Source organism: Arachis ipaensis, chromosome B08, assembly GCF_000816755.2.
Source record: "Arachis ipaensis cultivar K30076 chromosome B08, Araip1.1, whole genome shotgun sequence".
NCBI classification, from domain to species: Eukaryota; Viridiplantae; Streptophyta; class Magnoliopsida; order Fabales; family Fabaceae; genus Arachis; species Arachis ipaensis.
This window is the reverse complement of record NC_029792.2, coordinates 4795427-4818330: the sequence shown is the minus strand read 5'-3', so window position 1 is coordinate 4818330 and position 22904 is coordinate 4795427. Positions and strand designations below refer to the sequence as shown.

The 22904-nt window shown below is 33.7% G+C and overlaps 5 protein-coding genes across 5 annotated transcripts; 1 reads left to right on the top strand and 4 right to left on the bottom strand.

The window, feature by feature from the left end:
- On the bottom strand, positions 299–1964 carry LOC107610408 (AT-hook motif nuclear-localized protein 6). Its single transcript, XM_021110242.1, has 5 exons — positions 1705–1964; positions 1316–1584; positions 1140–1204; positions 710–838; positions 299–617 (listed from the first exon to the last, which is right to left on the bottom strand). The coding sequence occupies exons 2-5, from the start codon at positions 1344–1346 to the stop codon at positions 408–410; spliced, it is 435 nt and encodes a 144-aa protein (XP_020965901.1). The 5' UTR covers positions 1347–1584; positions 1705–1964; the 3' UTR covers positions 299–407.
- Positions 7141–8233, bottom strand: LOC110266167. Its single transcript, XM_021110241.1, has 3 exons — positions 7644–8233; positions 7460–7546; positions 7141–7371 (listed from the first exon to the last, which is right to left on the bottom strand). Exons 1-3 carry the CDS (start codon positions 7965–7967, stop codon positions 7204–7206), a joined length of 579 nt encoding a protein of 192 aa, XP_020965900.1. The 5' UTR covers positions 7968–8233; the 3' UTR covers positions 7141–7203.
- LOC110265209 lies at positions 8945–9917 on the bottom strand. Its single transcript, XM_021108078.1, has 3 exons — positions 9872–9917; positions 9430–9776; positions 8945–9350 (listed from the first exon to the last, which is right to left on the bottom strand). Exons 1-3 carry the CDS (start codon positions 9915–9917, stop codon positions 9216–9218), a joined length of 528 nt encoding a protein of 175 aa, XP_020963737.1. The 3' UTR covers positions 8945–9215.
- Positions 11588–13127, top strand: LOC110266166. The gene is made up of 3 exons (XM_021110240.1): positions 11588–12080; positions 12176–12522; positions 12602–13127. The coding sequence occupies exons 1-3, from the start codon at positions 11858–11860 to the stop codon at positions 12734–12736; spliced, it is 705 nt and encodes a 234-aa protein (XP_020965899.1). The 5' UTR covers positions 11588–11857; the 3' UTR covers positions 12737–13127.
- Positions 17767–19614, bottom strand: LOC110265208 (protein FAR1-RELATED SEQUENCE 5-like). Its single transcript, XM_021108076.1, has 5 exons — positions 19262–19614; positions 18777–19177; positions 18199–18442; positions 17850–18087; positions 17767–17805 (listed from the first exon to the last, which is right to left on the bottom strand). The coding sequence occupies exons 1-5, from the start codon at positions 19612–19614 to the stop codon at positions 17767–17769; spliced, it is 1275 nt and encodes a 424-aa protein (XP_020963735.1).

The window sequence follows — 22904 nt, the reverse complement described above, 5'->3', positions numbered from 1 at the left end:
TACTAATATATTAAATTTATTATTAATTAAGAGATATGCTAATAAAGGTCATTAGATGAGAAGACACAATTGAAAAAACAAAGTTAAAATTGTATAAAAATTACAACCTGACAAAAGAATTTATGTGACAATAGAATAAGATAAAAGAGATGTCATTTTTCTAGTTGTAAGAAGATATGAGTATCAATTTTTTTAAAAAAATATTTTTAATGTTTAATTTTATTCAATTTTATTTTTAATATTTTTTATTTATTTAATTTTATCCCTAATTTTTTTATTTTGTGTCAAAACTTTTTTTAGATATTTTAAATTTTATCCTTAACATTTTAGATGTAGTTAATGTCCAAGATAATTTTGACACAAATAAAAAATATTAAAAATAATATTAAGAATATTTAAAAAAAAAACTACAAACGCTGAGAACAGGTGAAAAATAAGTTAAGAGATACTCTAAAAATTCTTACTTGAACAGTGTCATTGGCCATCAAGGTGTTGATGAGGGTACCAGCAAAAGCAGTTCCATTAGAAGCAGCCAGTGTGATGCTCAAACTCGAAGCTTCAGAACCATCGTCTCGCAGCATATAAAGTCCAGACATTGACAGAATCTCAAAGCTCCCCTGCATGCACATTGCACAAAAGCATTAAATAAGTGGACAACAACATGAAACAATGACACGCATGAACATAATAAGTCATTGTTGCTTTGTACCTCATATATACGAATTTCATTTGAGTTTGGTCTGCCAAATACGGCTCTTGCTATACTACCAGAAGCAGAAAGTATGCAACCAAACCGATTGCTTGCTCCCCATGCCTCCAATATCTCCTTCGCCACATCCTGCACCAAATTTAAACCAAAACTCCTTATTATGTTGGTTTATTCATTTTTAATTTGTAATGATGTTAGATTGTAGTTAGTAATTGATAGTTAAAGATATTTATGATTTTCGTTGTAAATATCTCTATAAATAGCTAATTTCCATCTTGTATCTACACATAATTTTAAATACACATAATATTTTCTTCAGTTTTTTCTCTTGGATTCTAACAGATTGATAACTTTTAATGACCTTTAACATGTAGCCTCGGTTAAATCCTAACTGATATAATAGAAATTTAAGAGTGTGATAGGATGGTACCTGTCCAGGATTCACAGTCAACTCATAAGGGATAAGCTTCCCCAATTCTTGTACTTTGATGCCATCTTTAGCATATCAAGTTTCAAATATAAGAGATTTATAAAAAAAAACATAATATAAAGCTTAGATTGAATCATTAATGTAATAAGCATAATTGTCAAATCGTAAATCATTACGTGAAACTTTTGAGCAATTAACAGAGGGCATTGGCAGAAGGCAAAACACAGCAGCAGGGGCTCTCTGATTCTATTATATATTTATATATAATTTGTGACCCATCAAACAAATTTTGCCACTGAATCGGAAACGGAGCGGTTCCCAAGATGCATGCGCGATTCAGAAGGGAGGCCATTTCCAACCTTTGCCATTTTCAAACAAATCAATCTCTTAATCTAAAACTTTTCCATGTCTCTTCATATGTTAAGACTTAAGAGAATGATATTACCTATAACCAAATTATGAAAGATATTAGTGTCTATTAAATAGGTTACTTAACCCTTATAACTCGGAAGATAACAGTTATACTTCGGATACTTAATCAAAACATTTTAAAAACTGCTTCCACCTCTATAGGACTTGCAGAAAATCTCGGAGAAGGTAACGAGAGTTCAGTTACGCAAAACAACAATAAATACAAGGACTAGGCGGACAGGCAAATCAGAAACATAGTCATAACTCCAATAATGTCAGTTCTATTCACCCTCATTTTAGTAGATTCTTATTTGACTTAGAGAGTCGGTGTCCAAGTAATAGACAAACAATAGCGGTGAGCTATATCTCGGAAGTGTATTCTTGACGGAACAAAATAAATCAAAACAAAATAGATTCAAGTAGAAATTTACATACAGTTATCTTTACAAATAATTAATAATAAAGAATGATAAGATGAAATATGTTAAATCATTTAATGTTTCTCCGTTCTCAACAACTACTTCTATTATATATATCTCAGCAGCAGATAACTATCAAATATTTAATAATAAATGTGTGTACATTGAGACAGGCCATAAAATTGTCAATGATAATATCCAAAGTCACAAGACATGGTCTACTTTATTTATTTAGAGTTTGTTTGAAAACTTATAAATTAGAATTCACTCTATAATTAGAATTCTTTTTTCTTATTTTGGAACTAAGTAAAAAGAAAGGATTTAGACTCCTTTGAGAATTTCAAGTCTCACTTCTCTTTCATTTACAAATCAGACTAAAAGTGGCCTAATTTTAAAATTAATTCTCACATCAATTTAACTTAATCAATTCTCACACCAATTTAATTTAACATGTCAAATGTCAAAAATATCCCTATTTAAATAAGTGAAGATTTAATAAAATAATTTTATTAAGGACAAAATTGTAAAAGAAAAAAATTTAATTCATGTAAGAGTTATTCCAAAGCAAAGAATTAAATTCTATTCTATAAGTATATTAAAGTTATTCCAAACCATGAAATTAAATTTCAAATAGAAAATAAATTCTTTTCTTAAAAAAAATAGAATTCTTTTCTTACCCTCAAATACTTTTCAAACAAGCTCTTAACAGACCTGTTTACTTTCCAAACAAGCTCTTAACAGACCTGTAACAAACAATCGTATGCTATCCTCACAAAAAAGTTAATCCTCTTAGAAATCAAACTAATCACATTGTTCTGAAAATATTTTTCTTTATTACTTCTATTGACCACCAGATCCGAAAGAATCAAAGAATCCATCATCCGCAGTAGTTTCCACGCAAGGGAAAGGGGCACGGACATCAGCACCACCACTTGTAGAGGCAGACAGCTTCTTTCTATTCTTATTCTTTTTTTTTTCTTCTTCTTTTCGGCGCTATCTAATGATGATTAGCAGCAGCAACAGAAGTTAGTAGGATGTATGATCACATTGCAATTCAAGAAAGTCCAATCGATTATGGAGGTAGACAACACAATTTATCAATTTCATGTTAGATATGAACAACTTTTAATGGTACTAGAAATAATAAAATCACTGGCGTAACATGGTTCCATACAACAATTTATAAACTTTGAGAGATAAAACAAGTAAAGGAATAAGTCAAATTTTCTTATAGCTACATTGTATTAAGGTACCACCAAAAGCCTTTCTATCAGAATCAGCTAGTGTAACCCTCAACCGCAGTGTCACTCGCAAGAACGCATTCGAAGCAGTTGAAAGCTCCATGAAAGAAAGCTAGCTGTTGGGGCAGTGAGGATAAGGATTGGATTTGCCTAACACTCCTCTCATGATTGATTATTTGTTTCTGACATAGCTTATTCTCTTGAATCCACAGGCTCTTGAGGGTTATGGTGCGGTCCATGAGCCAAATTATCGGTGAGTGCAACTGCTTGTTGCTTATCATCACTACGGTAATATAAAACCTTGGGCAAATTTGTATATGTAATGTATATTATTTTATACTTTATAGATAAAAATGCTTCATTATGGTATAATATGGGACATGATTGTCTCAAGATCTTTTGTTGATCATGAGCTGTATAATCAGATTGATGCCTACAGGGAAGCCGATATCGACACGTTCCCAGAATATGATAAGTGTGAAGGATATCCTGTGTTCTAATGCTACTTTACTTCATATAATGTTTCTCATTCTTGGTGTTTTTGAAGTCCCTTATATCCTTGAAGCCACTTCCTCCATCATGGACATCTGAGGTTTTGTTAAAATTATGTTAAAAATCTTGATGAGTAGAAAAAATTGTATTGTGTTGTTTGTCCTAAGGTTTTGTACTGCTGCATATTTGTTCATTTCACCGCTTCATGTTTTAGGAATGGCTTTTATTCCTATCTTATGATATGCTTTCAGGTCTCTAAGTTAAGGTAATTGGACATTGTTTGTGTTATAATTCCTTAATACATTTAAGGCTGATATAGAAGAAATTATGCTTAGATTGTAATTGATAAAAAAAGAAAATATGAACTTATAAGTGATTGAATATGAATCTAAGTTCAATGAATTGTTGATTTATATTTCATTTAAGGGAAAGAAGGGGTGGAGGTCACGGGAGGAGGCGCACGAAGGGTGAAGCCTTTGCTGCTTCCTCTGTTGCTGCCTCTGTCGTGCCTTGCCATCATGTTACCATTGATTTCAGCTGCCCTCTTTCTTGTTCTATTTCAAAATCATGCTAAATTTGTGAGTATCCGTCCTTTTTGAATATATTTATGAAGAATAAGATCAGACATTGATTTTTCTGAATTCTGATAGATGCCACACTGAGACTTGAACTGTGAAGGATACCATGTGTTCTAACTTCTAATGCTACTTTACTTCATATCAAGTTGTTAAGAGAATGTCTCTAATGTCTAGTTGTTTATAGGGAGTGGAAATGGCATGTTTCCTCAAAGAAGAATGCTGACAGCCCCAAGAATGGCAAGCAAAGGAGCTTGATGAGGCTTGTCACCCTTCATTGGCCCTTTTCGTGGATGAGATCAAGATTGGATGAAATCAATAACAAAAATATCAACAGCAAGAGTTCTTTGCCTTCTGATTCAATGATGACTTGGTATCTTCCCATTGAGACTGGAAATTTCTGGTTACATTATTGGTTGTTGCTGATTTGTCATGCTATGATGCTGAGCTTAGCTATGAGTAGATGATCGAATATTTGTTATTGATTTAGTTAATTTTTTTGTGACTATTTTAATAAGTTCAATAGTGATATATAATGACTAATGAATGATAAATTGTTAATAATTATAAAATCAAAGGTTATATTAGATTTTGGTTGATGTAATACTTTATATTTGGAAGACATTAAAATTTATATTAAACTATAATTATATTTTAAGATATTTATTTATAATTTATTTATTATTCTATTCTAAAACGGTTTTTTCGGTTGAACCATCGATTGGACCGGTTAAACCAATGAACCAGTAAACCAGTGACTAGAACGGTTTGATGATCGGTCCGATTTTTCGAACCTTGTTTTTGTTAAGTATTAAGATGTTTTTTTTCATTTTAAACTAATATTTTTTTTATAATCCCTACGATGATGAGAAGCACGGGACTTGTAGCCATAGTCATCATATGCATAATCATCACGGTCATGTCCTCCAAACCTGGCAGGTTTATCATATCCTCAATCACCATAGTTTTCAATGCTGCCATAACCATCTCGAAACTTATCATATTCTGAGAACGTGTCGATATCGACTTCCCTGTAGGCATCAATCTGATTATACGGCTCATGATCAACAGAAGATCTTGAGATAATCATGTCCCATATTATACCATAATGAAGCATTTCTATAAAGTATAAAATAATATACATTATATATACAAATTTGCCTAAGGTTTTATATTACCGTAGTGATGATAAGCAACAAGCAGTTGCACTCACCGATAATTTGGCTCATGGACCGCACCATAACCCTCAAGAGCCTGTGGATTCAAGAGAATAAGCTATGTCAGCAACAAATAATCAATCATGAGAGGAGTGTTAGGCAAATCCAGTCCTTATCCTCACTACCCCAACAGCTAGCTTTCTTTCATGGAGCTTTCAACTGCTTCGAATGTGTTCTTGGGAGTGACGCTGCGGTTGATGATGGATAGTGTTTGAAAGAGGTGGTTGAGGAGGGAAGAGGAGAAGGTTTTGTCGGTGACGAAGTCGAAGGTGGACTTCGTGTTGAAGCAGTTGTCTTGGATGCGCTTGTTGAGGGTGTCTTGGAGAGCATGGAAGTCGCTGGCGCTTCCAGCAGCATTGGTGAGAGAGAGAGGTCTGTGTGTGATTATTCGAGGTGGATAGGTTAATATGAGAGAGAAGATGAAGGTTTTTATAGATTTTAATTAGGTTTACTTAAATAATTTTAAATTTTGAATTCCATAAATTTAAAATTAATTATTAATAAAAATTATAGTTCAACTAGGTATCCTTTAAAAATGGTACAATATTCAGCCATTTCTTACAATAATTCAAAAAAATTAAAACAAACACATCTAAAAAGTTGTAAATAGATTTAGTGTCTTTTAAATTTATGACGTGTATTTAAATGATAATGTATTATTATATTAAATATATTAAATTTGAAACAGAAATTTAAAATTTAAATTTTAAATTTCTGTTTCAAATTTAATATATTTAATATAATAATACATTATCATTTAAATACACGTCATAAATTTAAATTACTCAAAATTTTGAAATTTAACTTTTAAAATTCTAAATTAAACGTTAAATCATTTAATGATTTAGTAAACACATTCAAAATAGAAGAAGAGAAGTCAGAAAACGTCAAGACCCCACATCCAAAACTCAAAAACTCAGAACGGCAATTCAGCGGCACTCTGAAGACACAGAGACTTCACCCCCTGCCTCAGTGCGCCTGCACCACCGTCCTCATTGGCCTTCATCGTCGACGCCCCATATCCAAAAACTAGAGACGCACAACGGCAACTCAGTGGCGCACATTGAAAACCCAGAGAAGTCACTCCCTGCCGCCGTTCGTCTGCGTCACCGCTTCCTCCACCACGGCGCACATCCACAACGCTGCATTCCTCTCCTTCCAAGCCCATCGTCGTTGCCGGCGACTTAACTGAGGTTTGGATTATTCTGACACCACTAATTTTTGTGTTATTCTGTATAAAGTTTAGATTTTTTTATTAATTTGAAAATTAAATTCCGAATAAAATGGCTTGAGAAGATTTACATATATATTGTAATGTGAATTTATCTTTGCATGTGCAATTCCTCTATTTTGGAAGTGTTCACATCTTTGAATCGAGTTTTTTGTGTGGGTAAGCTTCCAGTAATCGCTATCTGTGGGTGTGTTCATGGTTGCTGCTTTACATTATATCAATGTAGCTATTACTGCAATTGGGTCAGAAATGAGCGAAGGCTTGAAATTCATATCGTAGGCTTGAATGATTATTAGACTTGAGCACTAATATTCTTATTTGTGTGTTTAAGTGTTACAACATTACATGTCTCACTTTTTGGATGAAAAGCATACAACCACCAGTGATTATCCAGGCAGATGGGTACAAAGAACTGCATCATAATCGGATTTTATTTTTCGATACTCTTACAAAGATACAAAGGGATGCACAAGAAACTTTATACTTGTTGGATGTAATATTTTTGAACATATACCATATGTCTCTTGGCTGCTTCTACCTTGTTGAACAGACGGATCTCGTTCCCCCAACATTCTGCTAACTCCACATACTCTGAGTTGTGTTTGTCCTCAAATTTTTCAACATTCATAGGTGTCATAACACGACCCTGTACACATTTAGTCCGTATTAGTTTATTACTAAGTGTATCGGTGTAAGAACAAGTAAAAAGCAACATTGATATGTGTTCATCATACCAATATCATTGGATTAATGCAGTAGAATTCTTCTTGAAACCTCTTGGCTGGGAGCTCATTAAAGAGTGCACACATGCACTCTATCACCTGCACATGCATAAAAGCATAAAGGACAAAATGAAAAGAGATGATAAAAGTAGGTTAAAATTCTATATATATAGTTATTATTTGTTAGATTTTTTACCCGACCGTCGACCCATTCCCTCCTTTTTAATGTGTTCAGATCTCTTCGTGTTAGGTCCAACGTATAATGTGTCCGGTACCACACGATAACTTCATCCAACGGATTTCTGTCATCTATTACCCATCTGTATACCTTCTCTTTTGCATCTTCATCAAAATCCGGTGGGATTATAACTGGAGCAGGCGTTGGTGGAGTGTTATTGACAGATGTTGGTTTCGAGGAAAGCCTATTGCACTCTTCAGCATCATCTTGGGGTATTCCATGATCAACCTCGCCGCTTTCCATATTATTCACACTTATGTGGGGTCCGGAATACACAACCATATCTAAACACTTTGATGTCCTGCATTCCCCAAATAAAAGATGGACAGCCAATCCAAAGAAATCCAGTTTACAATCGCTTAAATACTAGTGTACATATTGTATCCCTAGATTGAAACAACAATAATTGATACATGTACTTACTTTACACTCGATTCATTGACAACATGGTTCTCTTCGTTGCTCATGGGGCTAGGTGCTCCACATTCAGCAACAACTTCTTCTTGGAGCTCATGACTACACACACTATGTACTTTATGTCAATATAATATAACACAAACAGAGTCACTTATACACATCTAAATTAACAAAATGGCATCCAAATAATTGTGGAAACACATCCAAATTGATACAAATAATATTTACTCATTTCAATACTATTATACATATCGCATAGGTAATTTTAACAGTGGTAATTAGTAAACATACTTACTTTTCAATACTAGCAATGACAGCTTGGTGTTTTTCGTTGCTCACAGGACTAGGTTCTCCACAATCAGCAACAACTTCTTCTTGGAGCCCATGTCTACACACACTAAGTCATTTAACTCATTATAATAGGACTTACTTAAACACATCTAAAATTACATAACGTTACACATTTAATTGCTGAAACACATCCAAAATGATACAAATACATATTCTTTCCAATACTAGTGTACATATCATATAGGTAAATTCTAACATCAATAATTAGTAAATGCACATACTTTTCAATTCTAGCATCGAAAACTTCTTGGAGATCAAAACTATACACACCAATTCATTCAATTATTAGATAATATAATCAATAATTGCACGCATACAAATCTCTAGCCACAAAAAGAAGGAATATAAATACGATTTTAAAGAAAAATGTCATTTAAACTTGCCTTTCCTGCCAGTTTTTGGTGCCACTCAACACTCGATGTCGAGACAAGAGAACATTAATTTTATCTGAGGATGTTGAGCCTGGGTTCTCTTCATTACATAATTCTTTATCGCTAACGTCAGCCTCGGTGAGAAATTCTTCCTCATCTGACTCGGCAACAATTTTTTTCGGCCTTTTTCTTGTTCGCTCCTTAGTTCGAGGTCTAACTTGTGCACCCCGTCGCTTATCATGTGTTCTCCTTTGTGGTTCATCGACGTTGCCCTTTTTTCTCTCGGATTTTCGTAATTCATCAATCTTCCGAATTAGACCCTATTACATATATTAATTAATTCTCAAGCCTAGGTTCATAGTAAAAAAATTAAATACATGTACATATGTATCTATACCGATTCCCGAACTTGTTCTTCCTTTACTGCTTCTCTAAGCTCAACAACAGTCCATTCCTTAGTCCATGGTTCACCGCCACCAGAATATCCCCTAAGATCCCCATGTTTGTTCGTATGCAAGTAAAGTATCTGCCACAAAAACACATGAGAAAATTAGCACTACCATTCAAGCGAATCTAGGTCTAACAAGTGATATGGCTCAACTTACCAAGAGAGCAAACATGCATCCATCAATAGTCCTTATGCCATCTTCCTTATATTTCCTTAAGCCCTCCTTAACACAGTCATAGATGTGTCTATCCCAAAAAAATCTCATTGGATTACGCACATCTATCACGCCCGGGATGAATGAGTCGGTAATATACTTATTACTGGAAGCAAAGAGAAAGGCCTTCATGACAAACATTATGAAGTAGCGCCGGAACTCCTCCTTTTCTACTTCTGTTGTAACCGAGCATCTGATAACATAGGTCTTAACCTCTTTTTGGGTTCTGCCTTCAAAGGTATCTATGAGGTTACGATGCTTCTTCGGATCTAATTTCGGAAAGCTATCACCTGTAACACGGAATCCATAGGGTTAAGAGAAGTAGTACTACATCCAAAAGATAACATATATGTATTTTACATTAAATATATACTTTACGTATTACCATTTGCAGGGGGTCCCAATGCTTGACCTATCACTCGTGCATTCATCCTTTAACAATGGTACAATATTCAGCCATTTCTTACAATAATTCAAAAAAATTAAAACAAACACATCTAAAAAGTTGTAAATAGATTTAGTGTCTTTAAAAATTAAATCTATATTTAAAATACAAATTAAATCAAACTAAAATTTAAAATTTAAATTTTAAATTTCTGTTTCAAATTTAATATATTTAATATAATAATACATTATCATTTAAATACACGTCATAAATTTAAATTACTCAAAATTTTGAAATTTAACTTTTAAAATTCTAAATTAAATATTAAATCATTTAATGATTTAGTAAACACATTCAAAATAGAAGAAGAGAAGTAAGAAAACGTCAAGACCCCACATCCAAAACTCAAAAACTCAGAACGGCAATTCAGCGGCACTCTGAAGACACAGAGACTTCACCCCCTGCCTCAGTGCGCCTGCACCACCGTCCTCATTGGCCTTCATCGTCGACGCCCCATATCCAAAAACTAGAGACGCACAACGGCAACTCAGTGGCGCACATTGAAAACCCAGAGAAGTCACTCCCTGCCGCCGTTCGTCTGCGTCACCGCTTCCTCCACCACGGCGCACATCCACAACGCTGCATTCCTCTCCTTCCAAGCCCATCGTCGTTGCCGGCGACTTAACTGAGGTTTGGATTATTCTGACACCACTAATTTTTTTGTTATTCTGTATAAAGTTTTAATTTTTTTATTAATTTGAAAATTAAATTCCGAATAAAATGGCTTGAGAAGATTTACATATATATTGTAATGTGAATTTATCTTTGCATGTGCAATTTCTCTATTTTGGAAGTGTTCACATATTTGAATCGAGTTTTTTATGTGGGTAAGCTTCCAGTAATCGCTATCTGTGGGTGTGTTCATGGTTGCTGCTTTACATTATATCAATGTAGCTATTACTGCAATTGGGTCAGAAATGAGCGAAGGCTTGAAATTCATATCGTAGGCTTGAACGATTATTAGACTTGAGCACTAATATTCTTATTTGTGTGTTTAAGTATTACAGCATTACATGAAAGCTTTCTTTTCTACCCCCAATAATAAATAATTTTCTTAATTTTGGGTTTTTACTTTTTAGAATGGATTAGCTCTGACGGGTGCAAGGAAATTATGATTAAGTTCTATTTTGTAGTGTGTTAATGATCGAAAGATGTTATTTTTGTTACATAGCTTTCATAGTCAATTAGCTTGCTGGGTTGGTTGTATGAGCTGGTGACTAATATTCTTATTTGTGTGTTTAAGTGTTACAGCATTACATGAAAACTTTCTTATCTTCCCCTAATAATAATTAATTTTCTTAATTTTGAGGTTTTTACTTTTTAGAATGGATTAACTCTGACGGATGCAAGGAAATTATGATTAAGTTCTATTTTATAGTGTGTTAATGGTCGAAAGGTATTATTTTTGTCACATGGCTTTCATAGTCAATTAGCTTGCTGGGTGGGTTGCATGAGCTGGTTACACTGCAATTAAAAGAAATATATCTATTTGTTGGGTTGAGAATAAAGACAATAACTTGTCTAAGTAATTAGTGTGGATTATTACGATTCAGGATGTGTTTATATTGTTACCTCAATTCTACAAGTGTCTTCGGTGAAAACTTTATGTCTAACCTTATTATATGAACAATGTGCAGTGTAGAATCATAATGCTAGTTAAAAAACGTACTTCATCTGGTACAAAGAAAGGAAAATCAGCAGCTAGTAAGGCTTCCGATGGTAGACTTGATGAATCTAATGTTAACAATGTCAAGAACAAAGTTGGAAGACCGAAGAAACCAGAGGGTCCTAAAAAGGTAATTTGTTTCTCACTTTAAAAATTTTCGAGATTTGCAAGTGAGGTACACAATTTCACATATACTAACTAGTGGCTCAATGTTTTAGAAAACACTTGATACCCGCTGCTCTCCAACTGCCATTGCGGATATGATGGAGCATTTAAAAGATAAATATCCGATCAAATACCAAGAAGTTGAGAAAATGGGTTTTGGATGCCTGAGGCACATCCCTAAGTGGTCGATGAACCAAGATTTGATTGTCGCCCTGGCACGGTCATATAACAAGGATCGAATGCATTTGGAAGTTGAGACCGGAGACATACCGGTGAATGCACGAGTGATAGGTCAAGCATTGGGACTCCCTGCAAATGGTAATACGTAAAGTATATATTTAATGTAAAATACATATATGTTATCTTTTGGATGTAATACTACTTCTCTTAACCCTATGGATTCCGTGTTACAGGTGATAGCTTTCCGAAATTAGATCCGAAGAAGCATCGTAACCTCATAGATACCTTTGAAGGCAGAACCCAAAAAGAGGTTAAGACCCATGTTATCAGATGCTCGGTTACAACAGAAGTAGAAAAGGAGGAGTTTCGGCGCTACTTCATAATATTTGTCATGAAGGCCTTTCTCTTTGCTTCCAGTAATAAGTATATTACCAATTCATTCATCCCGGGCGTGATAGATGTGCGTAATCCAATGAGATTTTTTTGGGGTAGACACATCTATGACTGTGTTAAGGAGGGCTTAAGGAAATATAAGGAAGATGGCATAAGGACTATTGATGGATGCATGTTTGCTCTCTTGGTAAGTTGAGCCATATCACTTGTTAGACCTAGATTCGCTTGAATGGTAGTGCTAATTTTCTCATGTGTTTTTGTGGCAGATACTTTACTTGCATACGAACAAACACGGAGATCTTAGGGGATATTCTGGTGGCGGTGAACCATGGACTAAGGAATGGACTGTTGCTGAGCTTAGAGAAGCAGTAAAGGAAGAACAAGTTCGGGAATCGGTATAGATACATATGTACATGTATTTAATTTTTTTACTATGAACCTAGGCTTGAGAATTAATTAATATATGTAATAGGGTCTAATTCGGAAGATTGATGAATTACGAAAATCCGAGAGGGAAAAGGGCAACGTCGATGAACCACAAAGGAGAACACATGATAAGCGATGGGGTGCACAAGTTAGACCTCGAACTAAGGAGCGAACAAGAAAAAGGCCGAAAAAAATTGTTGCCGAGTCAGATGAGGAAGAATTTCTCACCGAGGCTGACGTTAGTGATAAAGAATTATGTCATGAAGAGAACCCAGGCTCAACATCCTCAGATAAAATTAATGTTCCCTTATCTCGAGATCGAGTGTTGAGTGGCACCAAAAACCGGCAGGAAAGGCAAGTTTAAATGACATTTTTCTTTAAAATTGTATTTATATTCCTTCCTTTTGTGGCTAGATTTGTATGCGTGCAATTATTCATTATATTATCTAATAATTGAACGAATTGGTGTGTATAGTCTTGATCTCCAAGAAGTTTTCGATGCTAGAATTGAAAAGTAAGTGCATTTACTAATTATTGATGTTAAAATTTACCTATATGATATGTACACTAGTATTGGAAAGAATATGTATTTGTATCATTTTGGATGTGTTTCAGCAATTAAATGTGTAACGTTATGTAATTTTAGATGTGTTTAAGTAAGTCCTATTATAATGAGTTAAATGACTTAGTGTGTGTAGACATGGGCTCCAAGAAGAAGTTGTTGCTGATTGTGGAGAACCTAGTCCTGTGAGCAACGAAAAACACCAAGCTGTCATTGCTAGTATTGAAAAGTAAGTACGTTTACTAATTACCACTGTTAAAATTTACCTATGCGATATGTATAATAGTATTGAAATGAGTAAATATTATTTGTATCAATTTGGATGTGTTTCCACAATTATTTGGATGCCATTTTGTTAATTTAGACGTGTATAAGTTACTCTGTTTGTGTTATATTATATTGACATAAAGTACATAGTGTGTGTAGTCATGAGCTCCAAGAAGAAGTTATTGTTGAATGTGGAGCACCTAGCCCCATGAGCAACGAAGAGCACCATGTTGTCAATGAATCGAGTGTAAAGTAAGTACATGTATTAATTATTGTTGTTTCAATCTAGGGATACAATATGTACACTAGTATTTAAGCGATTGTAAACTGGATTTCTTTGGATTGGCTGTCCATCTTTTATTTGGGGAGTGCAGGACATCAAAGTGTTTAGATATGGTTGTGTATTCCAGACCCTACAGAAGTGTGAATAATATGGAAAGCGGCGAGGTTGATCATGGAATACCCCAAGATGATGCTAAAGAGTGCAATAGGCTTTCCTCGAAACCAACATCTGTCAATAACACTCCACCAACGCCTGCTCCAGTTATAATCCCACCGGATTTTGATGAAGATGCAAAAGAGAAGGTGTACAGATGGGTAATAGATGACAGAAATCCGTTGGATGAAGTTATCGTGTGGTACCGGACACGTTATACGTTGGACCTAACACGAAGAGATCTGAACACATTAAAAAGGAGGGAATGGGTCGACGGTTGGGTAAAAAATCTAACAAATAATAACTATATATATAATTTTAACCTACTTTTATCATCTCTTTTCATTTTGTTCTTTATGCTTTTATGCATGTGCAGGTGATAGAGTGCATGTGTGCACTCTTTAATGGACTCCCAGCCAAGAGGTTTCAAGAAGATTTCTACTGCATTAATTCAATGATATTGGTATGATGAACACATATCAATGTTACTTTTTACTTGTTCTTACACCGATACACTTAGTAATAAACTAATACGGACTAAATGTGTACAGGGTCGTGTTATGACACCTATGAATGTTGAAAAATTTGAGGACAAACACAACTCAGAGTATGTGGGGTTAGCAGAATATTGGGGGAACGAGATCCGTCTGTTCAACAAGGTAGAAGCAGCCAAGAGACATACGATATATGTTCAAAAATATTACATCCAACAAGTATAAAGTTTTTTGTACATCCCTTTGTATCTTTGTAAGAGTATCGAAAAATAAAATCCGATTATGATGCAGTTCTTTGTACCCATCTGCCTGGATAATCACTGGTGGTTGTATGTTTTTCATCCAAAAAGTACGACATTCTTTGCTCTTGACTCCCTATTTAGACCCCCTCTTACCGATCATAGGGTGAAAGTGGATGAATATGCGGTAAATATAAACACGGTCGATACAAATTTCAATCATGTCCAATTAAGATCAATAACCAATTGCATTTGACTAATTTTGGTATGTCCTCTTATATACAGGCCAAGCTTATTGACAAGTTGGCCCAACTCACTTTTTCATGGTACAAAGTCTCGGACGAGGGCATAAGAAAGCCCCTTTATGTAGATGTTCCGATTCAACCAAACAAGTATGGTTCAATGTGATGTCTTATTTTATTGGGTATCAACACCAAATTAACTTGATGCATATTTGCTTTTATCTTGATTGATAGTTATGACTGCGGAGTTTTTGTCATTAAATTCATGGACTCATGGGATCCAGAAACTCTTGACATGGATGATTATGTTGTGCCAGTTTGGACAACGGTAGGCCATAGATCCATTTAGAACAATGTTTCTAATATTTTTTATGATATTATCGTTTGGTGACATTGAACATTAATGCATGCAGGAAGACATGGCTATAATGAGGAGGAAGTACCTACTAGACATCGTGCTTGATCCGTGGAATGGTTATCTGAATACCGTGGAGGCTGTTGCCCATGCCCCTTTACGCCGTGCGCCTCAAAGGAATAAAAGAAAAGAGTTGAGAGATCCTTGGACTGCGCCAAACACTGCTGAGCTAACAAGAAGAGCAGAAGAGGCAGCATGCAGGAGGGCCAATAGGAGAAACAGAAAAACATAGCACTGTGCAGATAAAATTAGCTATTAAAATGGACATATTTTGCTCATTAATCTAGGATATCATCTCTTTATTTTTCGTGTTGTTAGGAGACTCACTTAGCCTTAGTTATTTTCATGTGTTTATCTTTTGTGTTAATTGTTCATGCGTTGTGGATACAGCAATTAAAATATATGCAAATTAATAACTAGGTGTCCGTTTTACTTAAACATTTTGGATCAGTAAGGCCAAAAAAAAATTATCTTGTGCTATTTGATAGAATTTTGGATGTGTTCCAAAAATATGTTCAGTTCGATTGTACTATTTTGTATGTGTAATAAACTTACGACATAAACTAATTCCAACTATTATCTAAAACTACCAACCAATAACATCAATAAAAAAAACTAAGATGAATAAATACTAATGCTCAAACAAGTAATAAAATTATTTTGGATGTGTTTTAAAAATATTTTGTATATAATATCGTATTATTAGATGTGTTATAATTAAAAAATAAGAACACGATTTTTATGACTATACCAGCTACATCTTCTCTCTTAAACGCTAGATTATTTTTTTGGCTTCTTTACTCAAAATATTTTATTTTGTAACAGTTCAAATAAGAAACGAAAAAAATCCAACTAATAATTTACATAATAAATATTAGATGCATTTTATCGAATAAAAAATCAAAAAATTAATTGTATTCCGTACGTTTATATTTAAAAACTAGTAATTTTACGATTTTGGATGTGTTTTAGAAATGTTTTGTATATAATATCATACTATTAGATGTGTTATAATTGAAAAATAAAAACACAATTTTTATGACCATACTAGCTACATCTTCTCTCTTAACCTCTAGATTTTTTTTTTGCTTCTTTACTCAAAATACTCTAAAGGAATTGTCACGTGATTTTTTTATTTCCACAATTTATTAGTCATTTAATTGAGGAAGTAAGTATTTCTGCAGTTCCATTCAGATATAGTTAGTTATCAAAATGGATATATTATGCTCTTTAATCAAGGATGTCATTTTTTATGCTGTTAGGAGACTCAAGTAAGCTTAATTATTTTGCTATGTTTATCTTTTATATAATTGTTCATTCACTGTGCATAAGCTTGGTTATGCCAGGTAAAATTTGTTTCCAACTGCTAACTAAATTGACTTGCAGCACATCCAAAATCATAACTCATCTTTTAAATTGGTTCCTGAACACATCTAAAACTCATTTATTTGAACCAATAAACCTAGCCTTTGCAACTGCTAAGTAATATAACATAGATAAGGTCATCCATATTAATTAAACAAATTACAACTCCAAAATGAGAAACATACCCTACCCTTTTACGACACATCAAAAATGATTTTTTTGTTCGATAAAAAAAGAATTAGAACACATCGAAAATTCAGAAATAGAAATGAAATTGTCAAAAAAAAAAATAGGACACACCCTAATATAAAATTGGGATTTGGAATATGTAGATGCTGGAGCTGCTATTGCATGTGTTATCCTTTAGTCAATATTCCTATAAGAGTGCGCCTACAAACAAATATAACAAACTAATGTCAACAAAAAATGGATGAATACAACTTAATATATAAATAAAAAGTTCTCATATGCAAAAATCTTACATGAATAGAAGGGTTCTGGAACGAATTCAACAATGTTGTAAATCCCCCCGAGCTTAAGGAATCCATTTGCGTATTTTTTGCATGATGAAAATGTTCAGGGATACAAGAAAAGGTGTTGTGGGTGAAACAGTCTTCTTCAATAGGAGCAAAATCCTGCATCCATACATGAACAATATTTAAATTACAAAATACAGAACTTATAACATACTCTCTAGCAATAAACACTAAAATAAATCTTAGGGTGTTTGCTAGCAGTAATGCGTCTCTCGGTGGCCTTGTTTAAATGTTTGTCTCCTTCAACAGCTGCAACTTCCTGTACATATGAGAATATCTTAAATTCAACAGGCTCAACACATGAAAAATATAACAAGAGCAAGATAATTGTATAAACCATGGCCATCATAACTAACCTTTGTATGTTTACTACTAGCTCGACGCTTCTTAGTACCATTCTTAATTTTCCGGTCCACATCCGCCTCGAGTCTCTTGAAGCTTGGGCGCCCCTAGGTACCACATGAGGAGGGCTCCACAAAGCATTTAATCTATCAGGACACTCACTTGTGCATACACTTTCTGAATGTTTTGCCCGATGCTCGGTAAGTGCCACTTTAGCACTTGCAAAAGCGGAACGCAATATATCAGCCTCCTCCTTGTCATGCACAAAGTCTTGGGCCACATTGTAGAAGTCAACACATAGTCCCCTAAATATATTCATGCTTTCATTAGAACGTCGTGAGTCGTGACTACTTCTAATATGAGTGTGCTTACGATAAACATTCTTGCTCCATCGAGATAGTATATACGACGAGTTCACCTTGTCAACCCTACATTGGGATAAAACCGATAAAACATGGCAACAGAGGATACCATATGACTCAAACCTAAAGTAGTTGCACCTAACTTGGTGTGAAATAGGACAAAATACAACTTCATACTCGCTGTAAAAAGACATCCCCTTAATTATCTTCTGTTGAGTCACTTCATAGAAGTATTGGTTGTCCTTCACTGCCCTTGGAGACAGGTTGCAGTCACACTTTTTGATAAATTCGGCTTGAACATTGCGAAATATGTTGTTGGTGTACTCATATTGGAACTGCTTCTCAATAGGAGAGTTCGATACACATGGGATCAGGCCCCTATTGTCTGCTGCATCGCATTCCAACTCCTGTTGTTCCTTATCTGCAAGACAATTGTCATACTGGTGCACAAATTGAATTAAACTGCTCCTACACGTTAGGTACTTATCAAAGAAAGAATGCATGCTCTCACTCCGTTGTGTACTCCTCATGCCAGCCCAAAATTCATGTTCTAGAAAAACAGGGACCCATATATTGCGAATATGATAGATATTTGCATTTGAAAGACATATTTGCTTTTAAAATAGTCACCTATGTTGTGTCACTAAACATGCATGAAAGGATATTTAGCTTAAGTTCATTTTTTTTACAAAATCTAGTCAACACTTAAAACGACAAATAAACAGACCAATCAAGTTTTGGATGTGTATTCATACCGTTAAGCCAGTTGTTGTCATGAAGGGTGTACTCTTCAATGAAGTCATACCATGAACTTTCAAACGATTCTTGCAAATGAGACTCCCAAATAATCCCATGCATTGTAGCTTTAATTTCCTCATATCGGCTCAACTTTCCAAGTTTATGGGGTATCTTTCTCGTGATGTGCCAAATGCACAATCTATGCCTAGTGTTTGGTATGACATTTCGAATGGCTGTTGCCATGGCCCCGCATTGGTCAATTAAGATTCCATCTGGTGTTTTTTTCATACATTTTATAAATGTTTGCATGAGCCATTCAAAGGACTCAGTCTCTTCGTTGCCCAATAAAGCACACCCGAAAAGACATGACCTTCCGTGGTGATTAACACCCACAAATGCTGCAACTGGCATCTCATATCTATAAAAAATCAACACGTGGGGCACTCAGTGAGCTTGTAAATTAATGAATCCTTAAAAAAATAAACCAAGAAAAAGAAGTTACTTGTTGAGTTTGTATGTGGTGTCAAATGACACCACGTCACCAAAATACTCGTAAGCAGCTCTTGATCGAGCATCCACCCAAAATGCATGCTTGAGACTATTGTCATTATAGAGACAAATATCGTAGAAGAAATTTGGGTTCTGCTCTTTCATCCTGGTAAAATAGTCCAGCATCTCTTGCGCATCAGTATCATCTCCATTGATTCGGAGTTTACCAGATATATAATTTCTAACATCCTTCTCAAGAAATTTCAGATTAGAATGACCACCAGCTTCATCAGCAAGCGCCTGAAAAGTCTTCGAAGGTCGTATACCAGCCTGGTCGTTGCGCTCAATGACATCCTTAACGTGCATGGTGAGTTCCCTGTTTTTCTTAAACATCCATGACAAAATGGGATCACATCGATGCGTGTGAGCTAATTCTACATTCGACGGTATCTATTTTCCAAGCTCTGTGTCAAGTTTCACATAGATGCGAGCTTTACAGTGTACAGATGAGACTGTGTTTGACCTATGGGTTACCGGATTCTTCTTTGTTCGGTATCCATCTCTATTACACTGTATGGATTGGTTAATGGGTGTTTTTCCATTCTTGTCGAAGTTAGTGTTTCTTATATGAGGCTCGAATCCCACTTTATTGGCATAGTTGTAGTAAAATTGGCGTGCTTCTTCGATGGTTCCAAATAGCATCCCCACTTTTGGAATCTCCTCATCATAAATGGTGGGATAAATTATGACCTAAAAAAACAAAACATACTAACAAGGATTGTGGCACAAAAATGACACAATAATACGTGCATACATATATATTTATAGTGCCATTACTCGGATATTTGGATGTGTTCACAGGAATATATATATTAAAATATAACCTATAATTAGCATGCAAGAAAAAAAGTCGGCCATAAATATCAGAAGAATAAATTAATACATTATAAAAAATTTCAAATAAAAAAATGTCAACTACCTCAGTCGTGCACTCAGTTTCTATAGCAGAATTGCTTGAGCTATTACAAATATTTATATCGTCCATATCAATATGGGTATCAAATGAGTGAATTTCTTCTGACGACGACTGCGTGTTCAAGTCTATAGCAAATGCCATGTTGATGTCTAATATTATAAATAAAATAATGGTCATTATAATATTAGAAAAAGACAAAATTGTAATTAATTAAAATATATGCAAATTAATAACCAAGTGTCCATTTGCTTAAACGGTTTGGATCAATAAGACCAAAAAAAATCTTGTGCTATTTGATAGATTTTTGGATGTGTTCTAGCAATATTATAAGTTCGATTGTATTATTTTGAATGTGTAACAAATTTACGAAATAAACTATTTTCAACCATTATCTAAAATACCCACCAATAACATCAATAAAAAAAATTAAGATAAATAAATATTAATGCTCAAACAAGTAATAAAAATTCCAACTAATACCATAATATATGTTAGATATTTTTTATAAATAATAAACAACTTAAATTAATTGTTGATTATAATAATTTTGAAAACGTTAATGTTCAAATAAGTATCGAAAAAAATCCAACTAATAGTTAAAATAATAAATATTATATGCATTTTATCGAATCAAAAATAAATATATTAATTGTATTATTAACGTTTATATTGTATTATTAAAGTTGGCACGATTTTAGATGTGTTTTAAAAATATTTGTATAAAATATCATACTATCATATGTGTTATAATCGAAAAAAATAATACAATTTTAAATTAATTGTTGATTATAATAATTTTAAAAACGTTAATGTTCAAATAAGTATCGAAAAAAATTCAACTAATAATTTAAATAATAAATATTATATGCATTTGATCGAATAAAAAATCAAAAGATTAATTGTATTATTAACGTTTAAATTTATATATTTAAAGTTGGCATAGTTTTAGATGTGTTTTAAAAATATTTTGAATAAAATATCATACTATCAGATGTGTTAGAAATGAAAAATAATAACAGAATTTTTATGACCATACTATCTACATCCTCTCTTAAACTCCATATTTTTTTTTGCTTCTTTGCTCAAACTACTTACATACAAAGTATTTTATCTGTAACAACTATTAATAAATTAAATAAGATCAACCTTGTTCCAATTAAATAACAATAGAATTTTTATATTTAAAGTAAAATATAATTAGAAATGTTGAACATGATACTTCTTAATAAATTATATAAACACGTGTGGAAAGTAGTGTTACCTACTTACCTTTCAATAATGCAGAACGAGGGAGTGCTTCAGCTCTGAAAGATGGTGATACGTCTTCACCAATGAAAACGAGAGGAAGAATTCAGCTGGAAGGTACTTTTTTTGTTTTGGATTCACTAAGGCACTGTGAAAGTCCCGTAGAGTAGAATAAGGAATAAAAAAATTTATTTGTTACTTGAAGTTCCTAAAGTAAAGCAAAGTCACGTAACTACCAATGAAGTGGGTAGATTTTAAAATTTAAATTAAATTTATTTATAAATATGTATCTACAAAATAGGAACATGTTTTAATAAAAAAATAATTAAATATTATTTAAATCTATTTAAAGACTGATTAAAAACTGATTAATATTATATAACTAGCATTTCCCTATAAATTAATGTGGTTTTGTTTAGTTTTTGACTTCGTTGCATATACTTTTCCATATACAAATCATAAAACATAGACATTATTCCATCTTTAATTTCTCACAGTACAACACACACGTACGAAAAGTCCTACATACTCAGAGAAAAAAAACTTGAAACAAGAAAATGTTCAATCATCATCTACATCTATTTCTCCTTTTCTTTTGAAAATTGAAGTGCTGAAAAGAATTTATTTCCTCTTTCATGTATGAAGAAAAAGATAAAACTGACCTATTTTGGGTGATTCGGTTCTTGGATTCTTGGCAGAAGATACTTCAGGTTCAGCTGGTGGTGTTTGCGGGTGTGCAGGATCTTGAACATTCTCCAACCCCTCTCGAGACCTCTCGATTCTCTTCCCCTGATTCTTCTTCTCTGCAGCTTCAGTTGGCGATGATGTTTGCACCTCCTTCCACTTCTCTAAAGGCATCTTCCCCTTCTTCTCAGCTCTCTTTCTTTCAGACTCATCATCCAATAATGCAGCTTCAGTAGTTGTTGTTGTTGGTGCTGCATGCTATGGCTTTGGGTTTTTTTTTTTTTTTCTTCGCAAAAAGCTGAAAGGTTGAATTTTGAATAGTGAGCTCTTCAAGTTTTCTTTTTTCTAATGCCAGAGGGACTTTTATAGAGGAAATGGAATGGTTAATTTATATATGCATTTGCATTGGCATGCATGCACGTGTGTGTCTTCATTTGCTGTTAGTTTGTTACAAGTCATCACTTAGTTGCACTTTCAGTTTGTTAATTACTTAGTTAGTTAGTTGGTTAATCATGATTGCTAAAACAGTTACACTGTTACACTACAAAGTACAAACTGATAGGATTAGCTTTTAGTCTTTTTTTGTAGCGTTAACTTGAGCTTCACAATTCAGTTCTTGTTACGCCATTCTTTAATTTCTTGACACTCTGATCTCTCTCTCTCTCCAATTTTCTTGTGTTTATATATATATACAAAATAACAATAACATTCTTTTTAAATAAGCAATGGTAAAAATAACTACTAAAATAGA

Excerpts from the sequence above, each read along its gene's own strand:
- LOC107610408 (XM_021110242.1), bottom strand. The coding sequence starts at position 1,346 with ATGCCCTCTGTTAATTGCTCAAAAGTTTCAC. Across the intron at positions 1,205-1,315 it reads TAATTGCTCAAAAGTTTCAC|ATGGCATCAAAGTACAAGAA; the intron begins GTAATGATTTAC and ends GATATGCTAAAG. Across the intron at positions 618-709 it reads ATGAAATTCGTATATATGAG|GGGAGCTTTGAGATTCTGTC; the intron begins GTACAAAGCAAC and ends ATGTGCATGCAG.
- LOC110266167 (XM_021110241.1), bottom strand. The coding sequence starts at position 7,967 with ATGGTTGTGTATTCCGGACCCCACATAAGTGTGAATAATATGGAAAGC. Across the intron at positions 7,547-7,643 it reads GGGAATGGGTCGACGGTCGG|GTGATAGAGTGCATGTGTGC; the intron begins GTAAAAAATCTA and ends ATGCATGTGCAG. Across the intron at positions 7,372-7,459 it reads GCATTAATCCAATGATATTG|GGTCGTGTTATGACACCTAT; the intron begins GTATGATGAACA and ends AAATGTGTACAG.
- LOC110265209 (XM_021108078.1), bottom strand. The coding sequence starts at position 9,917 with ATGAATGCACGAGTGATAGGTCAAGCATTGGGACCCCCTGCAAATG. Across the intron at positions 9,777-9,871 it reads ATTGGGACCCCCTGCAAATG|GTGATAGCTTTCCGAAATTA; the intron begins GTAATACGTAAA and ends TCCGTGTTACAG. Across the intron at positions 9,351-9,429 it reads GATGCATGTTTGCTCTCTTG|ATACTTTACTTGCATACGAA; the intron begins GTAAGTTGAGCC and ends TTTTTGTGGCAG.
- LOC110266166 (XM_021110240.1), top strand. The coding sequence starts at position 11,858 with ATGATGGAGCATTTAAAAGATAAATATCCGATCAAATACCAAGAAGTT. Across the intron at positions 12,081-12,175 it reads ATTGGGACTCCCTGCAAATG|GTGATAGCTTTCCGAAATTA; the intron begins GTAATACGTAAA and ends TCCGTGTTACAG. Across the intron at positions 12,523-12,601 it reads GATGCATGTTTGCTCTCTTG|ATACTTTACTTGCATACGAA; the intron begins GTAAGTTGAGCC and ends TTTTTGTGGCAG.
- LOC110265208 (XM_021108076.1), bottom strand. The coding sequence starts at position 19,614 with ATGCACGTTAAGGATGTCATTGAGCGCAACGACCAGGCTGGTATACGA. Across the intron at positions 19,178-19,261 it reads ACCACATACAAACTCAACAA|ATATGAGATGCCAGTTGCAG; the intron begins GTAACTTCTTTT and ends GATTTTTTATAG. Across the intron at positions 17,806-17,849 it reads TGGCACTTACCGAGCATCGG|ATTAAATGCTTTGTGGAGCC; the intron begins GCAAAACATTCA and ends GTGTCCTGATAG.